This window comes from Entelurus aequoreus, linkage group LG22 (genome assembly GCF_033978785.1).
Source record: "Entelurus aequoreus isolate RoL-2023_Sb linkage group LG22, RoL_Eaeq_v1.1, whole genome shotgun sequence".
Lineage (NCBI taxonomy): Eukaryota > Metazoa > Chordata > Actinopteri > Syngnathiformes > Syngnathidae > Entelurus > Entelurus aequoreus.
Window position 1 is genome coordinate 5,834,079 of NC_084752.1, and position 23,484 is coordinate 5,857,562.

Consider the following 23,484-nt stretch of genomic DNA (forward strand, 5'->3'; position numbering starts at 1 on the left):
CAGATTTTCTCCACCAACAACACGGAATGTGGACGTCTGCTGGAGGAGATCAAGTGTGCCCGCTGCTCCCCCAACGCCCAGGTGTTGTTCCACTCTTCGGACACGGACAAAATGCCACACAGGGAGCCTGACCTGCCCCAGCTCTGCCAGGACTTTTGCCGCGAGTTCTACTACACCTGCAGGGGACACATACCAGGTACTTTCCCAAAATAACATAGACAAATGCCATTGAATGGGACTTGAACTTGTTGTTGGTCATTTGCAAGCTGCCACACAAGAACAAAAACACAGTGATGCACTTGTTGGCCTCGTCAGATGTTCTGTGAATATTTGTTTACGCAGCTCTTCCCTCATCCGACCTCACCTTCATTTGTTGCTGACCACCCCTCATGTATTTGCTAGCTTGTCCCCTCCTCGCTTTGCTTTTGCGTTTCAATGTATCCGTAACGTTTCTCATTAGAATACACCCCTGCTGCCTCTGTAGTGTTTTGTAAGCTCCAAACACACAGAGGGAGTGTTTAGAGCTTATTTTAATTAGCCTAACAAAATACGGACATGTTTTCCAGCCTCGACTGTCGCAGCCACACGCAGACTTTGTCTTGCATGTGTGTGGAAAATATTCCACTACGGCGCAAACAAACTATCACAACAAGTACTAACAACAACACACAATCACCACCCACCCAAGCAGTGGAGCTACACTGCAAAAACTGAAATCTAAGTAAGATTAAATATCTCAAATAAGGGTGATATTTGCTTATTTTCTGTCTGATAAGATAAATCTTCTCACTAAGCAGATTTTATGTTAAAGTGTTTTACTTGTTTTAAGTGTTTTGGTCCTAAATGATCTCAGTAAGATATTACAGCTTGTTGCTGAGATTTTGATGAGCTATATTGAGTAAAACATGCTTGAAACTAGAATATCAACTGTTGCAAAGCTGTGTCATCAACACTCACAAGTATAAAACTACTTTTTTAAAGTAATAATTTCTTATTTCAAGCGTTAAAAATAAAAAAATCGTGCCTTTGACACAATTGTGTCTCATAATTAAAACAGATGACAGCCAAATGGACTTTGCTGTTTTATTTTCAATGAAACAATAGAAAATAAGTACTCATATAGTAGTACAATTGGTACAGTACAGCAAACTGACAGTTAATATTTAAACATTTAATATGTGACATTTCAAACTATTTTGAACAGAAATAGTTCATGCACATTCAGATAAATTCTTCAAAATTACAATTAAAAAAATGTGTCCGGGGGCCAGGCTGTATATATATATATATATATATACATATATATATATATATTCCTCGCGCACTAATTGACTGAAAGAGCACGCACTTGGTGCGATGATGTCATGTTATCGATGGAAAAATGCATTTTTAGACAATATGATTTGCCTGAGCGGCTAGGAGACCCCGAGAGTAACAAGCGGTTGTCTTGTTGCCTTTCCTTTAAGAACAATAAGTTAGTTTTTAGTACAAGTTTGCTGGTTTCAAAAAATGTAATGCCGAGCGCATATCATTATGTCAAGATAATGGCACTAGCATTTACTTAATTTAAGAATATTTTTCAACATATTGAGCAAAAAGGTCTTTTTTTTTTTTCCCCTACCAAAAAAAGTGCACTTGTTATTAGTGAGAATATACTTATTTTAAGGTATTTTGGGGTTAATTGAAGTTAGCTAATTGTACTTGTTTTGGAAAGTCTTGACAAGCCAAATGTTCTTGTTCTATTGGCAGATAATTTTGCTTAGTTCAAATAAAATACCCCTTATTTTTGTTTTTGTTTTTCTTGTTTTTGAACTCTGACTTTTTGTAGTGTAGGAACTGGAGCAAAATGAATATTGTATGACTTTGGGTATTCAGGATGCATGCACTCTCATGTTGTCTAGTTCTGATTCCCTGGCTCGTTGCCTTCCTCCGAAATAGGGCCTTTGTGAATTTGTTAACATTATAACTTGTTGCTATCAAGGATTGCCTGATTAATTGAGTTTGATAAAGTGAGTCATGAAGCTGTTAAATCTAATTGAGTGCATTACTTAACTGCGAATAGCAGAGGCACTGTTGTGTAAAGAAGAACCAAAGCTGCTAATGTTGTCTAAAAAGAGTATTCTTAAAATATAGATACCGTATTTTCCGGGCAAAAGAGCGCACCGGTATTTAAGTCGCACCCACTAAATTTTAGAGTTTAAAAATATTTGTATATATATTAGCCGCACCGGACTATTAAGTACGAAATATTTTGTAAATGTCTATTTAGATACCTTAATTGTTTCCAAACAGTGCCCGTAACACGGCAGTGAAACGGTTGATCAAACAAAACAGTCGTACAAATATGCATGAAAACATTCCTACATATATCATACATGAGACGGTTTAGTAAGTAAGAATTGTATTACCGTATTTTTCAGACTATAAGTCGCAGTTTTTTTCATAGTTTGGCCGGGGGTGCGACTTATACTCAGGAGCGACTTATGTGTGAAATTATTAACACATTACCGTAAAATATCAAATAATATTATTCAGCTCATTCACGTAAGAGACTAGACGTATAAGATTTCATGGGATTTAGCGATTAGGAGTGACAGATTGTTTGGTAAACGTATAGCATGTTCTATATGTTATAGTTATTCGAATGACTCTTACCATAATATGTTACGTTAACATACCAGGCACGTTCTCAGTTGGTTATTTATGCATCATATAACGTACACTTATTCAGCCTGTTGTTCACTATTCTTTATTTATTTTAAATTGCCTTTCAAATGTCTATTCTTGGTGTTGGCTTTTATCAAATACATTTCCCCAAAAAATGCGACTAATACTCCAGTGTGACTTATATGTTTTTTTCCTTCTTTATTATGCATTTTCGGCCGGTGCGACTTATACTCCGGAGCGACCTATAGTCCGAAAAATACTGTAGTTGCTTACTAACGTTGCTTGGAGTGATGAATGAAGAATCCTTTCGAGCAGAAATGCTATGAACGGTTCTACTTCCGGTTCAAGGCACGAAACAGGAAGTACATTTTTAACCCGCAGTGCCTGCAGTGAGCAAACTCATCCAAAAGATGGCACCATTGCACAAACAAAACACACCTTTTCAGCGTCACTGTCGGTGTAATATAAACCATGTGTTGAATACAAAACATTATGGCTGTTAGCGAAGAAAAATCCATAAATTAGCAGCACCGTTTTATAAACTGCAGGATATAAAGCGTTGGAAAAAACTAACGGCCTATAATCAGGAAAATACGGTATTTACATGGAAAAACTAAGTTCATATAGTCTTGGAAAATTAAATGATACGTTTGTTGTCGATTTACCCCATTGGCGATCATGGAAATTTGGTCCCTGTTTTTTGTTGATTATGTTAGTAATGGCTTAAAGGTTTGATTGGTTGATTGATTGATTGAAACTTTTATTAGTAGATTGCACAGTTCAGTACATATTCCGTACAATTGACCACTAAATGGTAACACCCGAATAAGTTTTTCAACTTGTTTAAGTCGGGGTCCACGTAAATCAATTCATGGTAAAAACAAATATTCACAATTTAAAACAATTTGTTTTATACATTGACAATGAGTTGTATTGTAAAAGCAATGTAAAACATCTGTAATTTTGATAACTGTTTACAATGTGTACAAAACATTGTGCAGTGTTTTTAATATGCATTTGTTTTTTAAAAACATGGTTTAAAAGCAAAAAGGACAATATGATCTAAATTCTGTGCTATATTAAATAGGAAAATTGTGTGGAACTGGAGCAAAAATAAATGTATGGAAGAGTTGTGCAGATGATTTTTTATCAACATATTCTAAAAATAAAATGATTTATTATTCATTATTATAAATGTTTTTTGACAAGGGAAGGTTTCAGTGATTTCTTTAGAAACAGTATATATTGACCTACATTGTATTGGTATCTTTATTGCACAAAATGCATCAAAATGGCCCCCATATGCTTCAATTTGTAGTTACGCAGCCTTGGTGGAAAACATTAGGACACCTCTGATGTATGGGCTCTGTTCATGGATATTAGAATCCATCCAACAAGGCAGAGTAGTTGATGTAACACTTTAATTGTAAAATGAAATGGTAAACAGTGTTTCCCATAAACTGCCAAGATACCTGTGGCGGTGGGGGCGTGGCTATGGGCGTAGTCACCATGACATCATCGAGTAATTTGCATAATTTACTACAATGATATGATTTTCTCTAAAAGGGCTCAAAAAATGTATACTTACTAATTAATAATAACAGTTTTGTTTTAAACATCCATCCATCCATCCATTTTACAATATAATTACAACGCTTTATGTACATATTTATATACAGATTTGAACAATAAGTTATTCACTGGATATATTTATTAATTGTGGTTCTTACAAAAAATATATCTTATAAAATATAAAAGCTAAAATGTCTCTTAAAGCTCTGCCCATTTAATTAATGCATACTAAATAATTTAACTTTAGCCTACTACTACAACCATATTTTTTACCAGCAACATAAAGTGAAACAGGGGCAGAGGTGTCCTGTCACAGTCAGTAACAAATAAACAGAAAACAGTAGTGGTCAAATACAAATAAGGCAACAAGAGAAGTATCCTACACTTCTCTTTTGTAAAGTAAATCTGAACAGCCTATATGGGCATCTACATCAACTATATGATTTGCCTGAGAAGCTGGACAGGACAAAAATTTAAAAAAAAATTGTATTTATTTTTAATTTTTATTTGTGGCGGACATAATTCTTTCGTGGCGGGCCGGCTCAAATAAATGAATGTGTGGGAAACACTGGTAAAAGACAGGGAATGCCTGTTGTTGCCCCTTAAAATAATTCACCTTTGAAAGGATGCAAGATCACAGCTACCTGTGGCACCTCGAGTGCATACCAAAAATGATCAAACGCCCTGCTGCTGTCATCTCTCATACAGCCAAAGTCAGTCACAAACTGATTAAAATCTGTAGGGGGGGATTCAAAAACACCCTGGTCCCAAACCCACCCGCCCACATATACGCTACACTGCAACACGAGTCCAATATCAAACGTGCAACATTCCAACATAACCTAGCGCCTAATTCCGCGCTGGCATCATCGCCTACTATGACGCTGCCGCACTACAGCCGAGATCACAGCGCGACGACGTCTGGAGTCGCGTTACTGCCCAGGAGCTGACACATGTAGGCTCAGAGAGGAGCGGCCCATCTCCCCCTTTGCTTTTCTCCCCTCCCTGTGTTGTGCTCCTCTGCCACAGATCAGCATATGTGGTGACGAATGACACATTTATTTTTCTACAAAGCTTGTGTGTATGTAAAACTGCTGAAGTGCATCAAGATGTCAAGTACTTGGGGTGGGCCACCCAGGTTGCCTTGGAAGATAACCAGATGGAAGCTTCAGTGCTGGGGAGCCATGAATATGGACACAGCTCTGTCTCCACCCGCCCTCTCTCGCTGTCTTTGCTCAATCCCTCTTTTTAAAGATGCAAATGAACACATTTTTAATGGTGCATTGTTTAGGAGAGTGTTTTTCCAGACTGTGAGACAGAAGATTGTTCCAGCCTTCAAATATAAAGAACAAATATTTTGGTAAATCCTTTTAGGCTAGCTTCAGATATGTCTAAAGGCAAAATTAGTTAAATTTCTGCTCCGGCTATCATGAGAGCAGAAACACTCTCAAAGTCAGCTGAAAACTCCAGAAAGTCAGTTATTCGATGAGTGTGGGAGGCGCCAATCATATATCGTTTGAGGGGATGCTCACTGTGAAAATCCCTAGTTTAGGTTGTGGTGAATGTTGCATAAAAGTTGTTATTCCAACAAACGTGGTCAGCTCAAATCAAAGTGTTAATTGTGCTTTGATTGACACACAATTTTAAATACCATTTTTGGCCAAGGTTAGCATCTCAAGTAACCTAAAAAACACAAAAAAATGTGAACATGGTCCGAATAAAATTTTGACCTGTGTTCAGTTCAGCAAGCCGCATAATGTCCTTTGGATGACTTAAATGTTTTTATGTAAACTGTCCCGATGAACATCAGGTTTACATCTGTTGTAATGCTAACAAACAACAGTTTTGTTCATTTTTAGCAAGAGACCCAACAAGTCCATCATGACCACACCAATTTCGAAGCATCACAAATTTTGGAAGTGTTTGTTTTAAACTCTTTCTTGCCATGTGAAGTTAAAGCTAATGAGCCAAGTGTTTAACGCAATACGGACTGGCCAGGACCTGTTGCAGTCATTGACGCGTGGCGTTGATTCTAGCCATCTGTCTCATCCACTTTGCGCTAACAGACAAAGGATACAAATATGCAAACTATAGTTGTAACTTTATGTGACTGCCAGAATTTGAATCCAGCTATTGTACGGTTGGTCGGACGCTGCCAATCACTCCTCGCTCTATCATGTACACTGCACAACTAATGAAAGCCAGCCATGATTCAAAAAATTAATTATGCTTAATTTGCACTGTGTGGGACCTGTTTAAGGAGTACTAGGACAGAGCCGTAGACTCCAGCTGAGGCGTCCATCTAGTGTAGACTGAGGGGACAGAACAGTTCATTGTAAAAAGACAGATTATAAACTGACAATGTGTTAACCTTACCTTACCCTAAAGCACTTGTCAGTGGTGCAAGTTCTTGCCAGCCACCATAAAACGTCGCTCTGCACTCATGAAACCCACTGGACCTTGATTAGGTCGACATTTACTGGCCCTCACTCTCACTTCACAGCTAGAAGGTATCCAACCTTTCCACCACCATTCCTCTTTTTTTCTCGCATATCTTCCCTTGCACTCAGTCCCGAGTCCCGAGCCAGCACGGTTAAGATAACTGCCGACACAAGTGGGTGGGTGGTATAGCCCTGGCTGTGTTCTCTGTGCGTGTTTGATCTCCATGTTGTGTTTAGATGTTCAAGAGGGATATCCTATCACCTCCACTATTTGCTGCGGTCTGCCCTTGTGGTCGCCGGCTGTGTGGACGCTGAAAAACGGAGTGGCAGTAGTGGGGAGTCAGTTTGTGTTTTTTATTGCCTGTGGATTTGCTCCCTTCTGTCCTCTGGTTTCCACTAAAGCAAACAATATTGCCCAGATTGTTTTTAGGTTGCAAAGGGGGGTTCCTGAGGTGCCCAGCTCACTTTGCTTCTTGCTGAGAATAATGTTGTGACAGCACTTTTTTATAGCAGTGTAAGCAGGTGTAAGATCTGAATGCCGGTTAAAACACCTAACAAAAAACCCACAACTCTTTTATGAAATATTCTCTTCTTTCAACTAACTTTCCATATTCCCTAATATAGCACAGGGATCCCAGACGTCCGCTAGTTAGCGGAATTCCGCTATTGTTCTAGCCAAGAGGTATGTTTTTTAGATTTTCATACAAAACCGCTAAAACAATGCATACTGATCTAGTTGGGTTGCTTTGGTTGACATTCCGGAATGCTTGTAAGTAAAATACCAATATAATCCCAACCCTAAAATGTCATGTAATAAAAACGCTTAATGTTAGAATTAAACTAACAGACAAATTTGTAGCAGATACTTGGAATGCAATCTTACATCCATTGCTTTACTAAGTGACTCACTAGTTCAACAAAATATATTAAGTACATTCATTGTTATTATAATTATCTCAATATTTATTTATTTATTTGGAACTTCAAATTGATATTTTCATACATGAAAACACTAGCCTTAAGTCTATTTTCATTAAATGAAGTACCCCCTGAAATCCCAAAAGTGCGCCCTTGAGCCTCGGCTGATATTTTTCAATTTCTATATTTTTATTTTACCGTACTAGGATCCATGATAATAGCCAGTGACTTATATTTACTCATTTGCTAAGATTACCGTATTTTTCGGAGTATAAGTAGCTCCGGAGTATAAGTCGCACCGGCCGAAAATGCATAATAAAGAAGAAAAAAAACATATAAGTCGCACTGGAGTATAAGTCGCATTTTTTAGGGAAATTTATTTGATAAAACCCAACACCAAGAATAGACATTTGAAAGGCAATTTAAAATAAATAAAGAATAGTGAACAACAGGCTGAATAAGTGTACGTTATATGAGGCATAAATAACCAACTGAGAAGGTGCCTGGTATGTTAACGTAACATATTATGGTAAGAGTCATTCAAATAACTATAACATATAGAACATGCTATACGTTTACCAAACAATCTGTCACTCCTGATCGCTAAATCCGATGAAATCTTATACGTCTAGTCTCTTACGTGAATGAGCTAAATAATATTATTTGATAATTTACGGTAATGTGTTAATAATTTCACACATAAGTCGCTCCTGAGTATAAGTCGCACCCCCGGCCAAACTATGAAAAAAACTGCGACTTATAGTCCGAAAAATACGGTACAAGTGATCTATCAGCTGTATTGCATTTATTAGTGTATTTTTAACAGCTTTGCTTTGGAATTGTGCGTACAACATAAATCTGTCTATTTTAAACGTTAGCTTTGTAGATAGAAACCATGTTTGCTTTGCTGGCAGCACACAAATATGCCAGTTGTACTAAATGCATTAGGGTGGAGGCCAATATTTGAGGTAATTATGTTATTCCTGAGATAATTTAGGGCTTGTAACATTATGAGTTATTTTCTAATAGCAGTTTATCACACGAGGTTTGGCTTTTCTATTATTTAATCTTGCAAAAACAAGTCATTTTGTCTCCATTGATGTTACATTGACAGTGCATGGCAGTTCTCTTTCTCTGGGGAAAAAAAAAAAAAGCTGAAACGAAGAATCAACCGTACATTGAGCCAATCTGATATATGATATGTTTGTGTATAAGAAGAATATTAATATCCTAAACATACTCAGTCCTGTTTATTATATACCGAAGGCCAAACATTTCGAGTTCCTGAGTTTTTTTCCAATTTTCCAAAGACTTCCATGTCTCGCTCACCCACCAGGAGACACCATACATTTGTATCAAACTGACAGTTGGTGTACATTGTCAATAAATGTTTGTAGCGAATGCAAGTATTTATTATTTGATACGCACAAACATTGCCCCCTTAGCCAAAACCATGTCGGTGTAAATTAGAATCCAGACTGCATCACCACTCTCTCGGTATGATTTGCAGTTCGCAACAGATTTACAATTTGGAGCCTGAAAAAAATCTTGTCCACATTTGGTTTGGCTTGACGTCTCCTAGCTTGTTCTTTCCTGTGGTTAGGTTTGACCCATCATGCAAAACTCCAGCAAACACACTCACACACATATCATATCCCTTTTCTCTTCCCGTCTATCACTCATCTCTTCTCTTTTGTCCTACATACAAACACCGCACAGACAATTACCAACGCATGTGCTACCAAACTAAATTCCGCTCCACTTCATTTATCAACGCACAAATCTACCCCCCCATATCTTTTTTTGTGTTTGCTAGAATTGTTCCAAGCTGACGTGGACGAGTTCTGCCAATACTATGGGAGACGAGATGCCAGTCTATGCTTTCCAGATTTTCAGCGAAAGCAACCTCAAGGCCAAGATTCCAACTACTTGGGAGATGAGAAAATTGAAGATATCAGCAGGTTTGTGGCCAAATGTGTTATTTAGTATGAAATAGTGTTGTTCCTATACCAATATTTTGGTATCGGTACCAGTACCAAAATGTATTTCGATACTTATTGCTACTTTTCAAAATAAAGGGGACCACAAAAAAAAATTTCATTATTGGCTTTATTTTAACAGAAAATGTTATGATACATTAAACATATGTTTCTTATTGCAATCAAATAACGATTTTGGCTTTAAATAACGTAGTGAACAACATACCAGACAACTTTTCTTTTAAGTAAACAAACGGGTTACAAAGGCTCCTATATTGGCTGTTGGCGTATGTAGTAACATATTGTGTCATTTATCATTCTATTATTTTGTCAAAATTATGAGGGACAATTGATAGAAAATTAATGGGTTATTAATCTACTTGTTAAATTTAATTTACTTTTTCTTTTAACATGTTCTATTTACACTTCTGTTAAAATGTGATAAGCACTTATTTGTCTGTTTGGATACTTTACATGCATTTTGGGTGATACCACACATTTGGGTCCGATACCAAGTAGTTGCAGGGTCATACATTGGTCAGACTCATACTTAAAGTCCTCCTGTTTCCAGGGATGTATTTCCTGAGTTTATAAGCAATAAAAAATGGATGGTATTTGTGAGAAACATAGTTTATTTGTCACCATTGCGGAAGGATTAGTGATTTAGAAGTAGCTACAACACTGTGCAGGGATGCTAGCTGCTAGTAGTGCATTGCTTCACCTCATTAGTTTAGCGCCAAAACATGTCTACTTTCCCTCCTCTGTCTCCACACTGTTTCCGCTTGTAATTGCTCTGAGTGTGTGTTGACTCACATGCATCTTGGCTCATATTATCAACAATGTCACCACGGTGTGCCATCAGGTGCATGAAAAAAAAAAAGGTACTGGTATTTTAAAATACCGTACAACCCTTGTTTGAAATATGTTTTGGGGAAATTGATTTTTCCTTTGCCCAGTGGTGGTCCGTCAGATTCATCATGTTCAACCTTGACGTGCATGTTTGTGTAGAAGCAACAGGTGGAGTCACATGCTCACTTTCCCGTTCTTAGGTTTTCAAAGAGACCGCTGCACGGTCTAATCCTCAAGTTTGTTCAGAGTGCCTTTGTTCAGCATTGCCCACGCAATAGAAATGCGTCAGTCTGGCCTTTCATCTCCATTTCCCCCCGAAGCTAGAAGATCCCACTGCCCTGCTACACGAATAATCTAATATGAACAGTTTAGACTTTATTCTAACTTGTTTAAATTCCAAAGACAGTGAAAGACAATGAGCAGGAAAAAACCGCACATGTGGAGTTAATGCTATCAATTGATTTTGACAAACTGCACAGCCTTGACCTTCATTTGCAACTCACAGAGGAGTTGTTTGGAATGTTTGGATATTTTCTATGCTCATATGAATCATTCAAATCTGGGTACGGAGCATTTGATTTAATGCACTCGTAGTTAATAAAAATATAGTATGTCCTCTATTAATCTTGAATAAATAGACGCCACCCCCCAATTGTTTTCCATTGAGAAGAAAATAACATTTAGTACTATGGTAGGTGTAATTACAAACCGCAAACCACCTGCAGAGCCTACTGTATGTGGCATCTGTAAAGCCAAACTATTAAGTGATTGATGTCATAAAGTAGGGTTGGGCAATTAAACAGATTTCAATTTCGATTTTGGCTTCTCACGGTCATACAAATATGATAAGGGGGAAAAAAAGATTAACGAGCCGGGCAACGTGCATGCAAATTCCTAAGCTAGTCACAGTGAAACGTATGGGTGAAAACAAGACGTAAACTAGAAGTTTGGGATCTCACTATGGTTGCTACTTTTTATTTGACACAGCGCCAGTACGCCTTATCAATAATCACTAAACTCAACAAAAAAGTAAGGCATTTCTGCGTTAACGTAACCGCAGTTTACAAAAATAAAATACTCTGTCGTACTTTACACTTTGAAAGGTCCTAAAAGACGGCGATGGACATGACATAAGGTTTTCAGACTTAATTTCATCTTGTTGACACAAATGGATGATTCTGGAGGTCCAAAATTTAAAGAATAATGTACAGGCATATCTTGGGCAGCTAAATGGGGTTATGGGGCCCTGTGTCAAATATCAGCTGATATGGAGAGGACTGGTTTTGTGACTCGAAGTTACTGTTGTAAAGTGGTTTATTTAGGCAGGACCGAGTTTATTGGCTTCTGCTTCTCTGGAAAGACAGAACAAACATTTTGTTGTTGACTTTATTACTACTTCTCTTATCACGTGATTACGCACGGATTTGCGAGATGTCATGAAAGTCAGCGCTATTTCACTGCATTCAGTGGGGATCCGGGGACAGTAAATCATGTCAATACATCAAAAACACAAAATACACCTTGTGAACCAGTGGCCTCTTTTTACTTACTACTGCTTCCTATTCTCCTACCACCTATTTCCTTTAAAACTGCATTATCCGCCCCTGCAATCCCTCCTCTCTGACCTTTTTGTATCTCCGCCGTTACCCAGGAAACACAAACACAACTGCTACTGTGCCCAGGAGGTGTTGAGTGGTCTGCGGCAGCCGGTGGCCGTTATGCACTGCGGGGATGGATCCCAGCGGCTCTTTGTCCTAGAAAGGGAGGGGTTTGTCCATATACTCACCTATGAACTCCAGCTGCTCAAGGAGCCCTTCCTGGACATCCACAAGCTCGTGCAGAGCGGCCTGAAGGTAGGAGTGAGTCACTAAAAACCAGCTGCCATATTTGTATTCCTACAGAGATTTAGCATGAAAGTGTTTGCACTTAAGTAAACATCACCGCGGCTCTTGTTGTTGACCGCGAGGAACATCTCTGGGCTGAGACAAATCCTTTAAAAGCAGTGCCTGCTCACTATTAGTCTTCAATTATATAATTGCGGCGAACAAGAGCTCATTCATCAAATGCCATCGCAGCCAATCATTATGCTATTTTCTGCTAATTAACTGTACATACAGCTCGCATTGTGCGCACTAATTCTCACAAGATGGGTTAATGGCTTGCCTAATCTATCCCACATTGTTCCGATACTGCACACGATGAATTTCATGTTACTGCATCTCTGATGACATTGGATCCATACTTATTACAATTAGGGCAATTCTTTTATCCCCAGTCTTTTCAGGTGTTCACTCACCATATGTGTTGTAGGAGGAATAGTGGTGTTTACCTTGTCTACCTGGCCTCCTGTCAGTGTTACAGTCGGTCGCCTGGAATGGGAAACCTGGCAGGATGCCGGGATTTCATGGGGCATACAAACATGTGTTGTACAGTATTACCGTAACTTACAAGCTCAATTGGTTCCATGATCGAGCTTGTAAATCAACGTTGCCCATTTCAATGAATTTATTTTGTGGTTGGCCCCCTCAAAACACGCCAATTTTAACATGTAATACGCCTATTAAAAAGAAAAATAAACTTTCAGACAGTAGTTTTATGAAGTAATGTAATATTGCTGGCACAAGAAGTGCCGCATTGAACACTGGTCATTTATGCTTGGGAGAGTGGACTTATTTGTGGTGTGGATGCCTTTTGGATATTTTCTGGTGGGCGCGGGAGCTGACTGCTGCTTCAGTTGGTGCCAACTGGCAGTGCTGCGTTCGAGCGGCATCGACGGGTCGGCTGCACTGTCGGTCATGTTTTGTTTCTTCAGTTTGGTGGGTGTCTTCCCCTTCGCAGACTGGATCGCAGTCTTCTTCTTGTCCCTCTTCTTGTTGGTAGGGTCGGCATGGCGTGGGTAGAGCAGCCGTGCCAGAAACTTGAGGGTTGCAGGTTCGCTTCCCGCCCCTTGCCATCCAAAATACTGACACTTCACCCCTTGCCCCCAGTGCCGCTCACACTGGTGAATGAAGGGTGGAGGTCAGTTCACCCCAGGGCAGCTGTGGCTACAAATGTAGCTTACCACCACCATGTGTGAATGTGAAGTGAATGAACGATGGGTTCTCACTAGACATGTCCGATAATATCGGCCGGCCGATATTATCGGCCGATAAATGCTTTAAAATGTAATATCGGAAATTATCGGTATCGTTTTTTTTATTATCGGTATCGTTTTTTTTTGTGGTTTTTTGGTTTTTTTTTATTAAATCAACATAAAAAACACAAGATACACTTACAATTAGTGCACCAACCCAAAAAACCTCCCTCCCCCATTTACACTCATTCACACAAAAGGGTTGTTTCTTTCTGTTATTAATATTCTGGTTCCTACATTATATATCAATATATATCAATACAGTCTGCAAGGGATACAGTCCGTAAGCACACATGATTGTGCGTGCTGCTGGTCCACTAATAGTACTAACCTTTAACAGTTAATTTTACTAATTTTCATTAATTACTAGTTTCTATGTAACTGATTTTATATTTTTTTACTTTCTTTTTTATTCAAGAAAATGTTTTTAATTTATTTATCTTATTTTATTTTATTAATTAAAAAAAAAAAAGGACCTTATCTTCACCATACCTGGTTGTCCAAATTAGGCATAATAATGTGTTAATTCCACAACTGTATATATCAGTATCGGTATCGGTGTCGGTAATTAAAGAGTTGGACAATATCGGAAAATCGGATATCGGCAAAAAGCCATTATCGGACATCCCTAGTTCTCACTTCTCTGTGAAGCGCTTTGAGTGTCTACAAAAGCGCTATATAAATCTAATCCATTATTATTATTATTATTATTGTTATTAGGCAGCACGGTGCTACAGGGGTTAGTGCATGTGCCTCACAATACGAAGGTCCTGAGAAGTCCTGAGTTCAAACCCGGGCTCGGGATCTTTCTGTATGGAGTTTGCATGTTCTCCCCGTGACTGTGTGGGTTCCCTCCGGGTACTCCGGCTTCCTCCCACCTCCAAAGACATGCACCTGGGGATAGGTTGATTGGCAACACTAAATGGTCCCTAGTGTGTGAATGGGAGTGTGAATGTTGTTTGTCTATCTGTGTTGGCCTTTCGATGAGGTGGCGACCATACTTGCCAACCTTGAGACCTTCGAATTCGGGAGATTGGGGGGGGTTTGGTGGTAGCGGGGGTGTATATTGTAGCCCGGAAGAGTTAGGGATTCTGGGTATTTGTCCTGTTGTGTTTATGTTGTGTTACGGTGCGGATGTTCTCCCGAAATGTGTTTGTCATTCTTGTTTGGTGTGGGTTCACAGTGTGGCGTTAAAGTTGTTTAGACGGCCACCCTCAGTGTGACCTGTATGGCTGTTGATCATGTATGTCTTGCAGTCACTTTCGTGTGTATGCAGAAGCCTCATACAACATGTGACTGGGCCGGCACGCTGTTTATATGGTGAAAAAGCGCACGCGTCGACAGGTTGTAGAGGACGCTTAAGGCAGTGCAGTGCCAGAACGGCACGCCCTTAATATTGTTGTCCGGGTTAAAATCGGGAGAAATTCGGGAGAATGGTTGCCCCGGGAGATTTTCAGGAGGGGCACTGAAATTCTGGAGTCTCCCGGAAAAATCGGGAGTGTTGGCAAGTATGGTGGCGACTTGTCCAGGGTGTACCCCGCCTTCCGCCCGAATGCAGCTGAGATAGGCTCCAGCACCCCCCGCGACCCCAAAAAGGGACAAGCGGTAGAAAATGGATGGATGGATTATTGTTATTGTACTTGTATCTCAAAATACTAGTACGTTGAGTAGTTCTGTTTGGTTGGTGACTTGTCTGTAGCAATTAAACGCAACACTACTTTCAAAACGTAATGCCTCCAAGAGTCTACAGTTTTGAAAATAATTGTAATTTTTGTTAAAAATAGGCCTTAAAGGTTGCATTTACTGTCATCATATATGTTGCATCTTAAGAGAAGTCCAGGCACTGCTTACAATAGCTGCTACTGCTAGCTTTTTGCAGTGTTCTATTAACACATTAATATTACATTTTTACAGTAAATGGCAGTCCAGAATGTGAAAATGTAAATTGCCTCGTCAGGAAAGACCTTATGATTAGAGTTTTACCCTAAAATAGATGAATCCCATTACCATTATAGACTTGTGTCCAACCTTGTGTTCTGTTCTACATGCAAGGAGTGACGCAGAGTTTGGGCTTTTTTTAATTTTAAATGTTTAGAATTCTTCAGATTGCATGAGGAGATGTCATTGCAGAGATATTTTGAGGGCACGCTCCCAGACAGGAAGTTTGTCCCTCACGCATGCCACCATTCACAGTTTGTTTACAAGGACTGAAAGCAAGCGCGGCATTTGAATATGTGACTGCCCCCACCGGGTTGCTCTGTCCGCTCCCCTCTTCCTCTTTCTCTCTCTTATCATCGCCCATTCTCCACCTCTCCACTCCGGGACAAAGTGATCACGATGATAGTTAGGACGTGGCTCAGTCCCAGGAGTCTCGTTCTGTGATCCTAGCGGGCAGATGGGCGACACCCCCCACCCCAAGCCATAAGCCACACAGGGTGGACGCAACCAGGGGGCTAAGGTGTTTACCGGCAGCATCAACAGGATGGAGCTGCATTCTATACAAAGACCCCCCCAGAGACGGTGCCTGATAACAGGTTTATCATCAGTACCATGCACATGCTTTAATGCTGTAACGTCCTGTGTTTCCTCCTCTATCCCCCTCTCCTCCTCTCCACCTCCTCTCCATGTGCCAATTAAGCAGCATCGAAACAATGCTGTGCTGCTTTGGCGTGGGCTTCATGCCGCGCTGTGGGTGTTCTTCTGTAATTTGATCTCTGTATGCTTGTCCCACCACAAATGCACACCATCCAAGTCATCCTCACCACTGTGGTCTCCCCGCAACTGCTTGATATTCCTCCCGTTTCTAAAGAGATTGGACAAGACTCAGCTTAAATGTACTACTTCAGTTTTAACATTCTTTTGGAGTGCTTAAACTCCATACGCAGTTTGAAAACAACTTATTTTTTATGTCTTGTATTTTCTTATTTAAGGTTGTGTAAATATTTCAAAATTCCTTGCTATACATTGCTTTTTTTTTTGTTGCTTTTTTTAAAAAGGCCTGCACAACCAGAGAACAGATTTGTTGTGTGTCTTTTCCAAATGAAGACATCTGTTAGCCACAACAGAAAGCTCAGAGACCACGGACATGTATCAGCCTTTGGATCAGCGGCAGTGAAATGATATATCACAGTTTGCACAAATACGTCACAGCATGTTATTCTCTATCTCTGGGTGCCATGACAGCAGCAGACAGAAACACTGCAAAAAGGGCCAAAATACTTTTGACTTTTATGGCGCAGATAACTGTTGTGAAATGTGTCTTTTAGCAGACGCACCTCTGCAAGTCCGTCAGGAGGAAAATGAGGATAAGAATGAAGTCTAAGGCTGGATTAATATATGTGGTTTAAGTGGTACACTGCAAAAACTGAAATCTAAGTAAGATTAAGTATCTCAAATAAGGGTGATATTTGCTTATTTTCTGTCTGATAAGATAATTCTTCTCACTAAGCAGATTTTATGTTAGTGTTTTACTTGTTTTAAGGGTTTTGGTCCTAAATTATCTCAGTAATTATATTACAGCTTGTTGCTGAGATGTTATGACCTATATTGAGTAAAACATGCTTGAAACTAGAATATCAACTGTTGCAAAGTATAAAACTACTTTTTTAAAGTAATAATTTTTTACTTCAAGCATGAAAAAAAAATCATGATGCCGAGCGCATATCATTATGTCAAGATAATGGCACTAGCATGTACTTAATTTAAGAATATTTTTCAACATATTGAGCAAAAGGGTCTCATTTTTTTTCTACCAAGAAAAGTGCACTTGTTATTAGTGAGAATATACTTATTTTAAGGTATTTTTTGGGTTCATTGAGGTTAGCTAATTTTACTTGTTTTGGAAAGTCTTGACAAGCTGAATTTTTTTGTTCTATAGGCAGATAATTTTGCTTAGTTCAAATAAAATACCCCGCATTTTTGTATTTTTTGTTTTTGTTTTTGAACACTGACTTTTTGCAGTGTACAAATATAACAAATGAACACTACCGTAATTTGATATTTTTTTGCTTGTGTTGTAATTTCCTCGCATTTTGGGTGTGTTTGAATACTTGTTGATTCAGGTGTTCAATAAATGTAAACTACCGGTGCCCCGATACTACTTTTTCGTTTCCTACACAATACCGATATTGCAGCCTTGACAATTGGCCGATATCGATCCGATTTAATATTGCGGAATGTTAGAAAAGTCTTGATAAAGTGATTGCGTGTTGTGAATCATGTAGGCGATGCATGCTGGATCTTGGTGCTGCTGGATAGAAGTGTCTGGAATGGAATGGACTATTTAGTTGTTATATCTTGTTTTCTTACACCTCTGAGTAGGGATGGGCGATATGGCTGAAAACTGTATCCCAATATGTGTTTTATATCGGTCGATATCGATAATAATTAATATTTTTAAGACATACTGTATCTAAAATAAAGACCGGGAGAAAAATATAATAAATGTAAACATTATTTAACATGTAACCTTCCTCTGATTATAATCCCCTAAACCAGATCTGGGCAAATTAAGGCCTGGGGGCCACATGCGGCCCGTTAAGCTTTTCAATCTGGCCCGCCGGGCATTCCCCAAAAAATGTTTTAGATCTTTAAGATGGAAAGTGTAGCTGCCATTATGATGTGCAGTGATGTTTTCTAATGACCGTAAGTCTTGAACTGTACAAAGTATTTCAATGGTTGGAATCTGCGCTTTTGCATGATATACTAGTTACTATGGTAATTTAATTAGTTACTATGGTAATCTAAGTCACAGCAGCTCAGACGAGGCACCAAGCAGTGTGGGTAGGGAGCGTTTCCACAGAGTGTTTCCAGAGCGGCCAGCCTGAAATGCGGGTGTCAGGGACAGATGCGGAAGGAGATTTTTACAACAAAGTTCTAAAGCTTAGTGGTATATCAGATGGTAGGTGGGGTTCTTTTTACCCATCGCGTTCATATTTCGCTGTTTGTTGCATTTTTGTTGCGTTTCGCTTTATTGTAAAATATATCAATCGAGAGGGGGTGTGACGTTCATATGTTGTCAATATTCAGTGTTTTATCGTTCATAGAAAAGTGTACAATTCCATTACATTTTTTAAGGCGGTCTGTCATAACGTTTTTAGCATTCAATCAGACATTATTGTGAGGTTTTGTATTAGTGTTCCTAAAAATAGATATACCGGCCCCCATACACATGTTTTTCTCTAAATTTGGCCCCCGAGTCAAAATAATTGCCCAAGCTATCAATGCAGACAGGAAAGGAAATGTCAACACAACCATGGAAAACACTCAATCAATGTAAACACAATTCTACAATCACATTAAACACTTAAAAATAACCTCTTAATTTAAGGTGCAAAAATTTAAAATACATAAAGTATAACAAAATAGTGCAAAGGTCTGAAAATGTAAACATCGAGAAACCTGAAAAGAACTATTCTGCATATTTAGTGTCGTCTGTGCTCTAGGGTGAACGCAACTAAGGTGGTGTGGTATTCAGGGTTTCCCCTTAATATAACTAAACGTGGCGCACTGCCACTACAAAATCATAGCCGCCACACCTTGAAAATAAGTTGTTTTTTACGTGAAAACAAAATAAAGTACGATCATGTATTGTCGGCTCCAGAAGAAGTCACAAAGTTTTTTATTGCCAATCATATGACTACGATCGGCCCAATTCCAACTGGTTTTACCTCCCCGTGCAAACATTTTCGTCTCCGTGCTTCCCCGGACAGTCGGACACACAACAACACTTCCTCCTTCCCCGCCATTCCGCTTTCAGGCACAGATGTTGTGTTTCAAATCAAATCTTTACCGCCAGCAGGTCATTACAGTATGAATGGATATACATAAATAGCCTGTTATTTGTGCACTATTGACTAGTGATGCACCGAACAATTTGGCCGTCGTAGAAAGACTTCGATCACCGAAAACAGCGCTGCAGAAACCGGATGTTGTGATGAAGTAAACAAGACGCACCCGATTGTCTGGAGCGTAGTCAGCATGTCTGCGATGTGGACATATTTGAATATATCTTAGATATACCCGCAGACATCGATCTACAAAATGTGCAAATGTTAAGAGGTCAGTGAGAGAAAGTCTAACTGGAGCAGCAGTGTGAACAAGTATGCCGTCGCCCTCGCTGATTGATTGATTGATTGTAACTTTTATTAGTAGATTGCACAGTTCAGTACATATTCCGTACAATTGACCACTAAATGGTAACACCCCAATACACTACCGTTCAAAAGTTTGGGGTCACCCAAACCATTTTGTGGAATAGCCTTCATTTCTAAGAACAAGAATAGACTGTCGAGTTTCAGATGAAAGTTCTCTTTTTCTGGCCATTTTGAGCGTTTAATTGACCCCACAAATGTGATGCTCCAGAAACTCAATCTGCTCAAAGGAAGGTCAGTTTTGTAGCTTCTGTAACGAGCTAAACTGTTTTCAGATGTGTGAACATGATTGCACAAGGGTTTTCTAATCATCAATTAGCCTTCTGAGCCAATGAGCAAACACATTGTACCATTAGAACACTGGAGTGATAGTTGCTGGAAATGGGCCTCTATACACCTATGTAGATATTGCAGCAAAAACCAGACATTTGCAGCTAGAATAGTCATTTACCACATTAGCAATGTATAGAGTGTATTTCTTTAAAGTTAAGACTAGTTTAAAGTTATCTTCATTGAAAAGTACAGTGCTTTTCCTTCCAAAATAAGGACATTTCAATGTGACCCCAAACTTTTGAACGGTAGTGTAAGTTTTTCAACTTGTTTAAGTTGGGTCCACGTAAATCAATTCATGGTACAAATATATACTATCAGCATAATACAGTCATCCCACAAGTTAATCATCAGAGTATATACATTGAATTATTTACATTATTTACAATATTTACAATCCGGGGGGTGGGATGAGGAGGGTTTAGTTGATATCAGCACTTCAGTCATCAACAATTGCATCATCAGAGAAATGGGCATTGAAACAGTGTAGGTCTGACTTAGTAGGATATGAACAGCGAGCAGAGAACATAGTGAGTTCAGATAGCATAAGAACAAGTATCTACATTAGAAATACATTTGATTATTTACATTTGGTTATTTACAATCCAGGGAGGTGGAATGTGGAGGGGGGAGGGTGTTAGTCAAGGGTTGAAGTTGACTGGAGGTGTTGTTTTAGTTCGGTTTTGAAGGAGGATAGAGATGCACTTTCTTTTACACCTGTTGGGAGTGCATTCCATATTCATGTGGCATAGAAGGAGAATGAGTTAAGACCTTTGTTAGACCGGAATCTGGGTTTAATGTGGTTTGTGGAGCTCCCCCAATGCAACTCGCTTTTCGTCAGGAACAGAAGTAAAATCTATAAACACGAGTGCAGTAAGAAAAAGATGCTAGATTTGTCGCCAGTCGTTTTTGATAAGGTATCTTGGCAATCTAAGGGAAACCCTGGTATTACTGATTACGAGCACCTTGGTCTGACTATGTTACCTTAAAAAAATCCCAAAAAACTGCCATACATGTCAAGGTGACTTTTTCTGTTTTGTCGCTCTCTGCAGCACTCATTTTTAGTTTCTCTTCTCACTTAATGCAAAGAATCAACCATGTGACAACAAGACGGCGCAACCAAACGTGATAGTTGATACTGTTACCTGATTGGCTGTTAGCGTGTCGCCCCCACTGATCCGTGCTCACTCGGTTAGCGAGTGCCTTTGTTCATGCAACCAACCTTGCTTTACCATTTCCTGTTTCTTTCGACAAAGAAAAAAATATTCATTTAAAGTTAGTTAAAGTACCACTGATAGTCACACACACACTAGGTGTGGGGAAATTACCGTCTGCATTTGACCCATCCACTTGTTCTGCCCCCTGGGAGGTGAGGGGAGTAGTGAGCAGCAGCGGTGGCCGCACTCGGGAATAATTTTGGTGATTTATAGACAGTTTTATCAAATGCATTTTTTATTGATAATAATTACGTGTCTATCATGATATATATTGATATCGTCTTATCACCCAGTCCGACTTCTGATTCTCATTTGCCAGGATGCATTAATTCCAGTTTGTCCGCCCTAAAGCTAACGTTTAAGGTTGTGGGTTGCCATAGTCAAGGTGTTGTCTATTGACATTAAATTAAATGTCCCAGTCTCATATTTGGTTGAGCACCGCAATGTGTTTGCCAGGGAATGTTATACTTGTCACTAGGGCTGCAACTAACGATTAATTTGATAATCGCTTAATCTGTCGATTATTACTTTGATTAATCGATTAATAATCGGATAAATGAGACAAACTACATTTCTATCCTATCCAGTATTTTATTGAGAAAAAAAACAGCATACTGGCACCATACTTATTTTGATTATTGTTTCTCAGCTGTTTGTAAATGTTGCAGTTTATAAATAAAGGTTTAGTAAAAAAAAAAAATAATAATTTTTTTTTATTAAAAAAAAAAAAACTCTGCGCATAGCATAGATCCAACGAATCGATGACTAAATTAATCGGCAACTATTTTAATAATCGATTTTAATCGATTTAATCGATTAGTTGTTGCAGCCCTACTTGTCACACAGCAGCTGTTTGATTGCAACGTGCATTCTGGTTGAAGATTTGATTGCCAAATTTGGACGTGTTAATACTGTGTGTAAAATCGATAATCCCAATTAGTAGAATGTATGTAAATTAGCATAGAGCTAGTGCATATCTCATGTCAATTATAAAAGTTAAAGTACCAATGATTGTCACACACACACTAGGTGTGGCGAAATTATTCTCTGCATTTGACCCATCACCCTTGATCACCCCCTGGGAGGTGAGGGGAGCAGTGAGCAGCAGCTGTGGCCACGTCCGGGAATCATTTTTGGTGATTTAACCCCCAATTCCAACCCTTGATGCTGAGTGCCAAGCAGGGAGGTAATGGGTCCTATTTTTATAGTCTCGGCCGGGGTTTGCACTCACAACCTACCGATCTCAGGGCGGACACTCTTTTGTATGTTCAGTTTTACAGTGTTTTGAAGTATTGACTCCTAAAAGGCTCTTCAATGAAGACAACCTGTTAACTGTCTGCCAAGCTAGCAAGAAAAGACGTTAGCGGTAGCACAACAGACTGTTTGTATCGGAGTTACTGTATTTTTCGGCGTATAAGTCGCTCCGGAGTATAAATCGCACCGGCCGAAAATGCATAATAAAGAAGGAAAAAAAACATATAAGTCGCACTGGAGTATAAGTCGCATTTTTTGGGGAAATGTATTTGATAAAAGCCAACACCAAGAATAGACATTTGAAAGGCAATTTCAAATAAATAAAGAATAGTGAACAACAGGCTGAATAAGTGTACGTTATATGAGGCATAAATAACCAACTGAGAACGTGTCTGGTATGTTAATGTAACATATTATGGTAAGAGTCATTCAAATAACTATAACATATAGAACATGCTATACGTTTACCAAACAATCTGTCACTCCTAATCGCTAAATCCCATGAAATCTTATACGTCTAGTCTCTTACGTGAATGAGCTAAATAATATTATTTGATATTTTACGGTAATGTGTTAACAATTTCACACATAAGTTGCTCCTGAGTATAAGTCGCACCCCCGGCCAAACTATGAAAAAAACTGCGACTTATAGTCCGAAAAATACGGTATTATATTGGACGTTTTAGATGCAGGCCAATATAATCTGATACTTGTGTTTTTTCTGATATCTGACTGGTATCCGATATCAATATCGGATCAGGACACACCTATTCTAAACACGTGAATATCGGATTCAGGCGTGTTTAAAATACATTTTAAAATAACTAGTATTAAGGAAAATCAGATATAGGCACGGAACGGAATTTGACACTGTTTTTGAACTTTAATCTACATGACAACACTATTTTAAGGCCTAAAAACGCAGGCATTTCCCTATCTGGGACACCGGGCATGTCTGGAGTCCAGCTTGGA

The 23,484-nt window shown here is 39.0% G+C and overlaps 1 protein-coding gene across 7 annotated transcripts in view; it reads left to right on the forward strand.

Moving 5' to 3' along the window:
- hhip (hedgehog interacting protein) overlaps positions 1 to 23,484 on the forward strand; it is a 106,580-nt gene that overhangs the window by 37,483 nt on the left and 45,613 nt on the right. For 4 of the 7 annotated variants that reach the window (XM_062032306.1, XM_062032310.1, XM_062032311.1 and 1 more), the window contains exons 2-4: positions 4 to 196; positions 9,415 to 9,559; positions 12,078 to 12,279. In XM_062032306.1, coding sequence (XP_061888290.1) covers positions 4 to 196; positions 9,415 to 9,559; positions 12,078 to 12,279 — 540 coding nt within the window. Of the gene's footprint in view, positions 197 to 9,414; positions 9,560 to 12,077; positions 12,280 to 23,484 lie in introns of all 7 variants that reach the window. The other 3 variants (XM_062032307.1, XM_062032308.1, XM_062032309.1) reach the window with 1 other exon arrangement.